We start from the raw sequence: 12,093 nt of genomic DNA, 5'->3' as shown, positions 1-12,093 counted from the left end.
AATGGCAGCAGAATACATTAGGACAGCACAACACATCCCCCTGGTCTCCATATATCACCGTAGGTACCAGTTGAGTATCATGACTAGCTGTACAGAGTCTCTGTAAGGAAACACTTGTGATTGTTTGCAGCTGGTAAGCCTTTCACTTGCAGCAGACAAACAAAATGAATCATACAGCTGGCCTAAACCATACACAAATCTAGCCACCACTTTCACTGCCACTGGGGAAAGGAAAAGCACGTTAAAAATCCAATGACAGAACTAGCTGAGCAGTTTTGGTGATGTTGTCAGAGTCCTATCTCCTCCCATAGCATTGACTCTTTTTGAACAAGAACAATCAACAGATTCCAGCATGCCCTATTCTGCAACATACAACAGGCTGGATTTTAAAGGTCAACTAGTTACCAATTGATACTTGTAATAGGAAATTTATCAGGAGTCAACTTCTATAGTTACTTTACAGTTCTATGAATCATACATTAAGGAAAGCACTGATACTCTTGAAAGCAGACAAGTAGGCTTCAGTGTATATTTTTAGCAGTCTAAAGGTTTTTCCCAATTAAATCTGATTTTATTAATGAAAAAAATACATTTTGACTGCTGAAATTTACTATTTACATTGCAGAACACTTCTCAATTGGTTAAATCACTTGTTTCTATAGGGACTTAGGAAAACATTTGAGGGCTTTCAAATAAGACTTTCGTTCCATTTCCCTTTTGCAGTGAAGAGGCAGAGTCAGTTCAGCACACCAGAATAAAATAAGAAAAAGAAAAAAACAACAAATTAAAGTAATATTCAAACCACAACATTTAGTTTATCTACATCCAGCTCAACAGCAACATTTATAATATCAATAATTTTTATCAGATTTTTTCTTTAGGGTACCTTTTTATATGTTCTGATTATTTACAACTGTACAAGCAAAGCACACACTTCCAAGTGCACATATTTAATACAGTATTGACTATTTGCATTTACAGGTTTTTCAACAATCTGAAAAAGATCAACTGTTTAAGATCTTTAAGGTATATTACAAAAAAACTGCTGCTAGTTCCTGTACTACAGTATGTTTACCCAGTAAGACCAGTGACAATAGATACATACTGTAACTGAGTAATCCTGTATTCCACTCACGCTAACCCTCCATGGGGTCAGACCTCATTAACTCTAAGCTGTCTTGTACAAAAGTTAAGGCAAAGTCATTTTCAAGTTTAAATAAAATTCAAGTCTTTAAATATTGGATGGAAATAATTCTTTAAAAAAATCAGTTGTTTAAATAAACACTTTTGTGGAATAAACTGTACTGTCATAGTCAGCAGGAAAGAGTTTTGTCTGAACTTCCTGCAGTTTAAACACTTAAAGAAAAACTTTAGGCATTTTAAAACAAAAATAATTTATATTCAACTTTATTAGAAACTTGCTAATTTAGTGCATCCTTGTCCTTCAGAAAGCGCATCACTTCTAAAGTAAATAAGCGTGAGAAACCTCATCCCAGAGGTAAACATCAGGGATCTCTTCCTCCACCACACAAAACAAACACCATTATCTCACGTCTTGAAAAATTTAAATCCGTACGCCAATGCTTGTAGTTACAGGAAGATGCCAACACAAGGCTGACTACGATATGAACTCTTTCAAAGAGCACTTGGGGCAGAGGTTAAAAAAAAGCCTACACAGAGCACAGGGGTAACCAGAATATACAGCGCTGACTCAGTTAACTCCCTTACAAGCACAGGGAAGCTAAGGTTATCACAAGAAGGCTACAGGGCTTTCTCCTGATAACATCCACTAACAGGCTTCACCACCGTAGAAGCTCAGACTTAATTCTTTCTATTCACAATGTGCTTCGTATTTGCAAATTATAACATCAGTTTTTCTCTGGAGTGAGAAGATGGTTACTTGCTTGCAGTAAGTCACAAAAGGAAATGTTTTAGAAAGACTGCTATGGTGCTCCGTAGGATTCATTTTGTGTGTGCAAAACGTCAAAAACAGAGTCAAATCTTAAAAATGCTAGAAACAACTCTCACTGAACCTAAAAGTGCAAGTTCGTTTGCTGACACCTAGTACAGCAGCCCAATAAAAAAAAAATCTTCAAAGTCACATACCAGTTTGTAAAGTGTATCTACTTCCTTGCACTCTACACACGCTAGCTGCCGTTATCAGTCATTTGGACACTTTAGATATGTACTTGCAGACCAGTCTATTAAAAATATTGCAGCAGCACATTTCTGCTTAACAGTTTAGAAAAAACTTACTATACAGAGCTTGCACTCACACAGCCACAGAGAGGCTTAATAAAAAGTTGATTTTCATAAAGACAAATATTTTACATCTTGAAAGGAAATAATCACACTAAGCTTCACCTCCAATTAAGCACCAACCTAAATGTAAGGTTCAGAACAACTATCCAGAACTATCCAGAAAAATAGAATGTTTGTTCAAGAGGGGGAAAAGTATTTCACAGAAAAATAACTTGCAGGCATTGTTATATGCCTACTATCACTGCAAGCTCCTAACCAGCAACTCATTCTCAGGTATCTTAGTGGGAACATGGGTTTAATTTGTGGGAAGCAGACCTCTTTTCAAATCCCCCCAGGTGTTAGTTTCACTGAGGAGATTTTGGAGGGGTACTCTGTTCTTTGTTTAAGCGTTTGCCAACGGCTGGAGGGGACGATCTGCGTCCTGACTGTCTCCTCTGGTCTTTGGGTTGTCCAGGATGTGACTTTGCAGGAGGAGGTTCTCTGTTTTTCTCTATTGTTTCTGTGGGCTTTCTTTCTTCTTTCCCACATGCTACAGTGTTTGGCTTCTGGTCTTTCTGGGGTTGCAATGTAGGAGGATCCTTAGTTGTTCTCTGGCAAATTTCTGCGTAACTAGGTTTTCGAAGCTCCTGTGAAATGAAAAGCAAACAGGATAGCAGAGTTAAAGTATCCTGAGAAAATGTAATTTACTTTCATGAACAAAAAAATAAAGCCTTTGTCCCCAAAGACCGCTGCACTAAAACACACAGATGAGGGCTTGAGTGTAATGTTTACAGAAGCTGTGCAGACAATAAGGTTCAAGGTAAAATGCAAAACAGTATGCCAGAAAAATGGGATACCGTGATAATGCAAAATACTTCTGATTAAAGCAAACTCTAAAAAAGCTGAAAGATGATGAATACTCTGTTTGAAATATTAACATATTTATTAATACTTCTAACTTTGTTCTACCAAGAAGAGAATGCAGGTAAAAACCTATGATTCATCAAGTTATCTTGAACATTTTTGCACTGTTAATTTCATAATTGTATCATGAAAATAATCATGAGGCCACCAACACTCAAATTTAAGGATGCTGGGCTCACATGATTAAGCAGCAATGGGTAGCAATGTAAGCAATTTTCTGTTAAATGCATCAAACTGGATCATTAAGAGAAAGTGAAGTAATAAGGTCACTTACTACGGCAGCCCCATTGACTTGTACCGATTTACATGCAGTACTGAGTGTGGAAGAAGAAAGCCTTTCTGTACTCTGTGTCTCTTTCTGCGGTTTATCCACAACCTTGCAGTCCCTGTAAGCATCCAGCAGGAAGCAAAGCTCATGAAAAGTGAAACTTCAGGATAGATGAATTATCTAATAATGGGTCTAAAACAGTATCCAAGTATAAGAAGTTATAGCTGTAATTTGCCTAGCAAATTGTGACTAGCATTACATTTTAAAATGCTATGAAAAATTAGATATTCCTGTGGAACTTGACACTACCTCTAATTTGTGACATTCTGATACCATTTGGTTATTCAATTATCTTGCTTTCATTACTCATACACCTCAATTTTGTTTGCATGTTCCAAATAAAGTCTTACTGAAAACTTTCTTCAGTATATATAGACAACGGTACTGCCCACAGGATTGTGGGTTTGCTCTCTATACCTCACACCTACCTACATATAACGCAGTAAGGTATTCATTGAACTTAAATACTTGCAGAGACTAAAACACAACTCTAAGCTTCTGCCTGCTGCATGACTATTATAACTGAATAAGATATTGTTCAGAAACTAAGCTTTATTGCCTTTACTACAATATACAATATTATTTCATTCACTGATTAAGATTTTAATAGCTATGTACAGTGTTCTACCTAGCCATCTGAGGAAAGAAAATGCAAATGTGATTCAGAGCAGAATTATAGCCACGTAATTAAGTGCTTACTCAGAAGACTGGGGTGGCGAAGGAGACCTTTCAAACGTCCTGGGCAATGTAGAAGAAACTGGCAACATGGGCTCTCGAGGAATTCCCGACGGAATAGTGTTTGTACTTGCATCCACATTAATGTTCTGAAGAAGAATACAAAAAAAGGCAGAGAAGGACAATCATAGCATTCAATTAATATGGTTTGCCTGAAAATTAACATTATCAGGAGCAGTTTACAAGTTGATTTATAAAAGTAAAGTATCTATAGGGAGATACAGAAGGATCCAATGTATGTATTGTAACAGTAAGTTCTCTCCTTTACGATTATTTAGAAACACAGACAAATGATTCGCACATCGTGCCTCTTTCCCAGAAAGTTTGAAGTTTAGCTCCCTTTGGGACATATTTGGGTGACAAAAATTACTACTTTCAACCTGGGAATTTTGCACCTGCTGGTGACAAAACAGGCTTTGTGCCTGTTTGCATAACCATAGTTAGCCTATTAAGACAAGTCTCCTAGATTTATGCACTAAGAACTGTCTTCTTCAAAGCTCTAACTCTGCAACATCCCAAAAGCTGGTGCTAAAACCCCTTAAGCTTAAAAAAATTAGGCTTTGCTAACTAGGATATCACCATCATTTAAAAGTCCCTCTTTTTCTATAACATGATTTCCTACCAAGCAAAAGAGGCTTTTTCCACAGCTCTTAAAGGATTCTGCTACTGCTAAGTGATACCATGCTTCCAGATAAAGGCCAAATAGGTTCAATATGCACACATGAATTTAAATGGTTGCAAAATGAGAAAAAAGATTCTGTATATTGAAAAAGATATTTCTGATATTTATAAACATTTTGTTTTAAAAGTGTATCCTTTTGACCTGTCTGACTCCAGAACCAGAACAGATTCTGAAAAGCAGAAGGGACAGCAATGGAAGGGAACACAAGCACGGAAGAAGGAAGATAGCCACCAGCCACCCCTTGCCACCAGCCCAGCTACCATGCACAGGTCATAAAACACGACACTCCTGTGGTCACTGTTACAAGTTAAAACAGCGTTTGACCACACTGTTTTAAATCAGGCATCATAGATTATTGCAGTAGATCTAAGCCTAGTTTTACTCAAAGCCATAAAAGGTGGATTTTTATAAATAAGAGAACAGCTTCCATGGTTTTACTCTAATAGGGTGTCAAAAGGCTCGTAATTGTAAACTGCTGAGTACTCTAGCCCAAGACCATGAAAACTTGTAGGTACATGGTTAAGTGTGAATAGCTTCAAGTCAAGCAGATACACAAGTGATGTTCCTAGGCCAATACACTCAGCCTCTGACCTGACAGTGCTGCAGTTTCCCAGTTGGAAAACACTGTATGATTGCCATTCCCCAGAGCTACATACACCTAGAAGAGCACCGCATAGTGAAGAGCGTAAAGATATGAGGCTCAGATAACGACTGTTGGAAATTAGACAACTTAAATTCACTTAGCTTCTGTACATTAGACTTGCCCATCTCTAATGCAAGAGTAGCATGTGTAACTACTTCAGCACTTTGTAACTCTACATTGGGTGACATGAAAAGATTTTGATTTCAGGGTGAGAACCAACCTGTGTCCATTAGTAATATTCTTATATTAACTCAAACACCTTTGCAGAAGAACACAATCGCTCTTTGGAGTCAGTCTGCTGTTATCTTATTTCTTATTAAGACAAACAAGGAAAGACTGTGCAATCCCCTTCTTCCACACAATGGTACAGACTAAATCATACAAGCCAGAAAAAGATACTGGAAAAATCAAAGGAAGCTTTTTAATGTGGCAGCACATTGAACTATCATAAAATCTCAGTGCCCGACTGACTGCCTCTACAGGGGAGAAGTGCAAGTTCTTTACAATCACAGTGCAAAGCAAGCACTAGATCTGTAATGGGAGGAGCAATGGGTTTTCAGCTGCAGTATCACTAGCAAGTGCTGGAATTGTATTTAAAACCTGGAACAGCATAGTCGAAAAGCACTTTAGAAATAATAGGGGTGAAACACTTAAAAACAGATCTCAGCCAAAACCAGACTACACTATGGCACTGTCCTGCACATTACCCCTAAATGCAACCCTGGAATGTAGTTGTCCCTACTACCACTTGCAAGAGATAGAATATATAGCTTGTCTGTGCAATCACTGCTTTGGGTGCAGGCTGCTCTGCTGCTTCCTCTTTCCTTTAGCAACAAATACTCTCCCTACCCAGGTCTGATGCATGAGCACCAAAGAAAACACTTCTGCAATAGACTAGTTGTAGAGATGAGACATGAGAGAGAATTTGGTGTTTCAACAGGTTGCTTTCCACTGCTATATCCAGGGGTTAACTTCTTCAGTTGTGGAAAGGAAAACAGGAAAACACGAGTTAAACTAGAGATAGCAAAAAAAAAAAAAAAAGGCCAATACTGACTTCCACAGCCTAAACTGTTCCATAGCGCACAGAGTTATACAAGTCTTGCTGAGGAGAATGCACCATCACTCACAAATGGCATGGTAGAGACAGTTCTAAGAATGAAATCTATGAACAGCTATTGAACATTAATTTTCAGCTGTATCTCTACTACATCTAGGAAGCCGTGGTTGCCAACTCATTCTGATATATTTTTATATTTCCAAGCACTAAGACAACACTGGGATCCAGCTGGTTTTGGGAAAAGTTCTTGTTCCAGCTATCATACCTAGTGTACGAAGATTTTGTAGGCAGCTTCTTTATATTTCAGTGCTTAACAGTTTGTCACTTTCAAGTGGTTTATACAGAACTCAAAATAGTCACTTTCGAAAAGGAGGAAAATTTAGAACATTTTTCACCTGAGTCGATCAAAAAGCTTAAGGTAATTATGAACAGCAAAGAGCGTATTTTCTAATCTTTGCTATTAATACCTACTTACACTGGTGCCCATATTCCACACCATTTCAAAGAGAATACCAAACAACTTCTTAGATATAAGTGAAGAAGGCAGCAGCACATCATTTGACAGCTGTTTTTAAAAGCATTTCTTATAACCCATGTAAACCCCATGTTTTTCTACATATAAGCCACCAAATTCTAAAACAAGAAGTATGAAATGTGTTTTCCCAACAAAAGCGAACGCTGGCTACTCACTCTTTCTTTTGTCGTTCCTATTACCACACTGGACAGTCTGTTTTCAAAAAGGTCTTCGGTCTTTAAATTGCCAGCAGCCCCAGGTAATGGAGGAAAGCTAGATAAACCCAATTCAAAGCTAGGAGATGGAGGTTTTGGGGGTGGTGGAGACTGTGTTTGGCCTCTCTGGAATAGAAATAATGTGTTGAGGTTACTGCACCGGATGACAGGAAAGACAGACATGGGACTCTGAACTGTATTTTGCATTTGATTTATTTCTGTGAAGCTCTGGAGAGGCCTCCCTCATCCCACCTCCCAAGAAAACCACACAGTACCAAGGAACAGAAGCTTTCATTTTCCACTGTTGCCCTTAAAAGATTTAACTAGGAATACATAAGCACCGTTAAAAATATCACATGCATAAGCTTTACTGACATTGGTATAGTAAGAAAAAGTCTTCTTGCTAGCTCTTCCTTCAGGATAGATCTTACACTGACATTGAAAGGAAAATGGTCTAGTTTAGACATGACGATATAGCAGAAACACAAAGCCCATTTATGTGCAGTTGGTAACATTTTGAATGAAGGACAGGAGTCAAGAACCTTGATCACATTCAGATCTATTAAGAAATGGGGGGACAGCATGCCGTGCATGTAGTGTAGACAACAGCATTTTCCCTTTTTAATTTATATGGTCAACTTCGTAAAAATCCAAGATAAGTGGCAAAACTATTTCTGAAACACAAAGAATTTTTCTTAATTAAATCTAAGAAGAAAAACAATGCCCCAGGTAGAAAACGAAACATCAATAGGCTAAATGCAATTATTCTGCACTACAGACAGCAGTTCCGAAGCTAACAGTGCCACAGTTCAAGATCACTTGTGAGGAGGACTTGTAAAGTTGAATTCTATTTACACTGAAAAGTAAAATCCCTTTTGTAATATGCTATAAGTGAATCTACCAATCAACTTCATCTGTATCATGACTGTGCTCAGGCCTGTGCTAAAGTGATCTCTGCTGCAGAATACCAAATGCAAAGTAGTCTGAGACAATTCCTATTCTGAAAAGGGAAATATTTATGGTTATACAGCAAGATGGTCTGAATGTGAAAAGAATGCTTCTGGACAGAAAGCTGTTGCATTACTTAACCTTTTTCCCCTTCTTCCTCATGAAGAGGAACACCTACAAAACTATCCTTGAGGTCTCTTCACAAACTCCAGTTTATATCTTAAGAAGTGTGTATTGAGAAGGAAGTAAGGAAAGAATAGAGACAACTGCAACTCCTAGGACTGCTACTCACCCAGAATTACCCCCCTGAAAACAATTTAAGAGTGCGACAGGAATGGAGACTGCAAACCTCCAAAAACAGTCAGGTGACCTGTCAAAGGGTCAGAGAGAGACTACACTTATCCAGCTCAAACTGCAAGAGGAACAGCCTTTTTGGGTTTGTGGGGTTTTGTTTTGATTTTTTAGGGGCTTTTTTTTTTTTCTCTCCCAGCATCATTCTTTAAATCACAGCAGTCCATTTTCTTAGAGAGGACTAAAGCCCTACAATAGATAAAATGTTTGTAACATACAAAAGTGTTAAGTTATACGGATGAGTCCTGAAAAATGTAACATAAAGAGACAAGTACCACTAACGCCTTAAACTAGTAAAACTAGGGAGGAGTTCAATGGGTTTTGAGCTGCCAACTGCATAAAATTGGATAATTGAATAACTGGCTTATGTCTATAGCTTCAGATACAATCTGATCAGAAAGGCTCATGCTCTCCATGCAAGCATGCATGCTCTCTATAATTTTTCCTTTATAAAACAAAAAAACTAACCCTCAAGTCATCACTCCAATACAACTGGCTGTAATTATGTCCTATGTACACTCATCACAGAAGAAATAGGATCCTGGATTCAATTATTTCCACAGTCTAGAGGGGTGAAATGTTAATCTTCCAGAGTACACTCCTTCCCAGCAGCTCTCACCTCTGTTCAAGTTACATCACTGGATAGTACAGGCTAAAGATTCATGGGCCAGAAGAGACTAGAAAGAACTTGGCTGCACAGGCTGCAATTAAAGGCTGGTGCTGAGAAGGGAACTGTGGGTTTGCAAAGAACTCAGGTCTACCAGTTTTGTATTCAAAGTTAAAATAATCTTTACAGTAAGCCGAGTGAGAAGAGCCTGTCTGGTCAGTAAGTGTGTCCAAGGTAATTCTTTCACTCTGGCCACTGACATGGCTAAACTACATCTCTTCCTTGTTCTTTCAAAGACAGAAAAAAATGTTGATAGGAAAACATCAAGCTAAAAGTTCAAGTAGCTTTGAAGGGGCAAAAGAAAGCAGTACTGAGAATCCTACATGTTATCTGATCTCACCAAACTCCAAGAAGTTTGACAAGAACTAAGAGCAACTAAAGAGAAGGAACCACTTGTCATTTTATGCTGTCCAAAACTTGATTCTCCTTTACCTAAGACCCCTAAGGCTAGTCAACAGCAGGAGCCACAAAAATCACAACACAATGACTGCAGACCTTTTCCAAAGTGCTATGATGGCTCATGTAGTGGGGTTATTTTAATTTGAATTAGCAATTTTAACATTAATAGGGAACTAATACAGTTCAAGTTCATCAACATGCCATGTGTGAGAAAAATGAACTGCAGAGAAGTATCTGGTTTTATCAAACCAAACTTTAAGTCCTACCAGAAAATTACATATATTTTTTCCTTCTTCTACACAATGCCTAGTCCAGCCTTTTCAAGTATCAAGGCTTTTTAAGTATTCACCTTGAATTTAAGTTTACCAAAACTATAATCTTAGTATAATCTTACCAAGTGGTACTTGGAAAGGCATTTAAGAAACAGAACTGACCACTTAACTAACATTCTAGCTACACATTATGACACATGGATCTATAACATGTTCAACATTTACAGAACAGTAACTATCAAGTGTTTTGAACTTCAGCTTAGCCATATAGCTCTCCCTAAATGTAAACACCGTCATGCTGACAAAGTAACACCAGGATGGAAATTTTTTTCTACTATAAAAGAGTAATTTTAACTTTTCCTCAGACTTCTGCATTAACGAACAACCTTCTCTGATAGGCAAATGCAGTAAACTGATGTGACTTTAATGAGGTGCTGTCTTCAGTCAACTGTGACATACAATTGCTTGTGCAATAACTTACCTCACCTGCTACTCCACATAATATCCATACTATTGACTTATTACCCTATTTTTAAGATAGATGAAAATGACCATGAACACTCACTGTAAACTTGTCCTCCCTTTTCTTCCGGTAGCCATAAGAGTTTTTCCTAAGGGAAAGAAAGCACTTATTAGAACCTTGCCTATAAATGAATCTAAGGCAGCTGGTGAAAATGGAAGAATTTAATTCACATTGCTATTTCATCCATCTTCACTCTAGACAGGTTATTAAAAAAAAAAGTGTTTCAAGGAAAAATTCCTAGCAAGCTGTCATTAAAATTAAGGTGTGGACCTTAATACAAGTCAGCATAAGAATACAATGGTTACAAATAATTCCTGTGTTAAAAACATCTCCATGCAGATTACATATAAGGTTTAGACAAAACCCTTCAATGGGCAATGGTGGTTTTTGTTGTTGAGTTGGGGTTTTTGTGAGGGTTTTTTTTTAATATACCTATATAACTTTTGAAACACAGATAACCACTTTCAATTGCGATAAAGCACATCCAAGCTACAATTCAAAATTTGCCAATGCATTCTAACTTGGCTGCAATATATCTTCTAAGTTTGACTATTAATGTTAATATACTCAATACTGTAACTTCAGAATGTAAGTTTAAGTTCTTACTACTCCTGTACATTTTTGTAGGCTATAGTTTGAAGAAACTTGTTTCCTAGGTTCTTAATCATACTTTTATTCACCAGTTATAACACAATTTGTCAAATTAGATTACAGAAGTATTGCAATCCTTGCACAAATTACCCACTTAATTTTGTAATGATGCAATACAAGTCTAATATAGATCATCTACAAAAGACTCAAGTTACCTTCCAATTTAGTAAGTCACTGAATGTAAGTTACTTGGAGACACAAACACAGCCACTGTTCAAAGCTGCACAGTACTTTTATAAAGCACTTACTAGAACTGTATTGAAAAAAAACAAGATAAGCCTGCTAAATTCTCACATTAGTATAGGTGCCACCAATTTTCAGCTCCCTTGGTGTGGGTTTTTATGTTTCTGTTTGTTTTTTGTTTGTTTGTTTTGTTAGGTTGGGTTTTTGGGGGGGGAGGGGAGGGGGCTGTTGTTTTGTGGGAGGTTTCCTAGGTGTTCGTGGTTTTGTTTTAAATGCGTAACAACAGCCTTCTTAGTTGCATATAATTTTTTTTCCTCCCTCCATACCAATCCATCCTCTCTGTTCTAAATGTCTAATTTGGGAAAAAGGCTGATCTTTAAAATGAAAAAACTAACAATGAGCACTGCCAGCACAATCTACACTGCTGAACAATGGAATGGGCAGAACTGCTTCACTAAAGTTAAATAATACACAAAAACTTTCTTACAACACAAAGAAAGGACAGAGAATTAGTTCTTACAGCTGTAAACTGCTCATCGGTTGCCCTTAATGACTTTCATTTGGTATGAAAGTATGCAAGTCCACTTTGCATTTGTTCTCTGTTTAGCACTCTCTGAAGTACTTTCCAAGATCTTAGCTTTGAGGAAAGACAGTCTCAGTTTAAAACACTAATGAGAACAGTACTAATCCCATACCTCTTTACTAGAAGAAGCAGTTTAGATGCAGCTATACAGGTTGTTCAGAGGACAACAACAGTACA

The 12,093-nt window shown here is 37.5% G+C and overlaps 1 protein-coding gene across 6 annotated transcripts in view; it reads right to left on the bottom strand.

Moving 5' to 3' along the window:
• Window positions 1-784: 784 nt before the first annotated feature.
• Window positions 785-12,093, bottom strand: part of LARP4B (La ribonucleoprotein 4B) — a 55,061-nt gene continuing 43,752 nt past the window's right edge. For 5 of the 6 annotated variants that reach the window (XM_057416443.1, XM_057416438.1, XM_057416441.1 and 2 more), the window contains 5 exons: window positions 10,542-10,587; window positions 7,301-7,465; window positions 4,193-4,317; window positions 3,440-3,551; window positions 785-2,888 (listed from right to left, as the gene is read on the bottom strand). In XM_057416443.1, the coding sequence (XP_057272426.1) occupies window positions 2,607-2,888; window positions 3,440-3,551; window positions 4,193-4,317; window positions 7,301-7,465; window positions 10,542-10,587 (730 nt within the window). In that variant the 3' untranslated portion in view covers window positions 785-2,606. The remainder of the gene's footprint in view (window positions 2,889-3,439; window positions 3,552-4,192; window positions 4,318-7,300; window positions 7,466-10,541; window positions 10,588-12,093) is intronic. The other variant, XM_057416439.1, reaches the window with a different exon arrangement.

Source organism: Pezoporus wallicus, unplaced genomic scaffold, assembly GCF_028554395.1.
Source record: "Pezoporus wallicus isolate ANWC-B61680 ecotype Strahan unplaced genomic scaffold, APGP_CSIRO_Pwel_v1 contig_3847, whole genome shotgun sequence".
NCBI classification, from domain to species: Eukaryota; Metazoa; Chordata; class Aves; order Psittaciformes; family Psittacidae; genus Pezoporus; species Pezoporus wallicus.
This window is presented reverse-complemented; position numbering and strand designations above follow the sequence as displayed.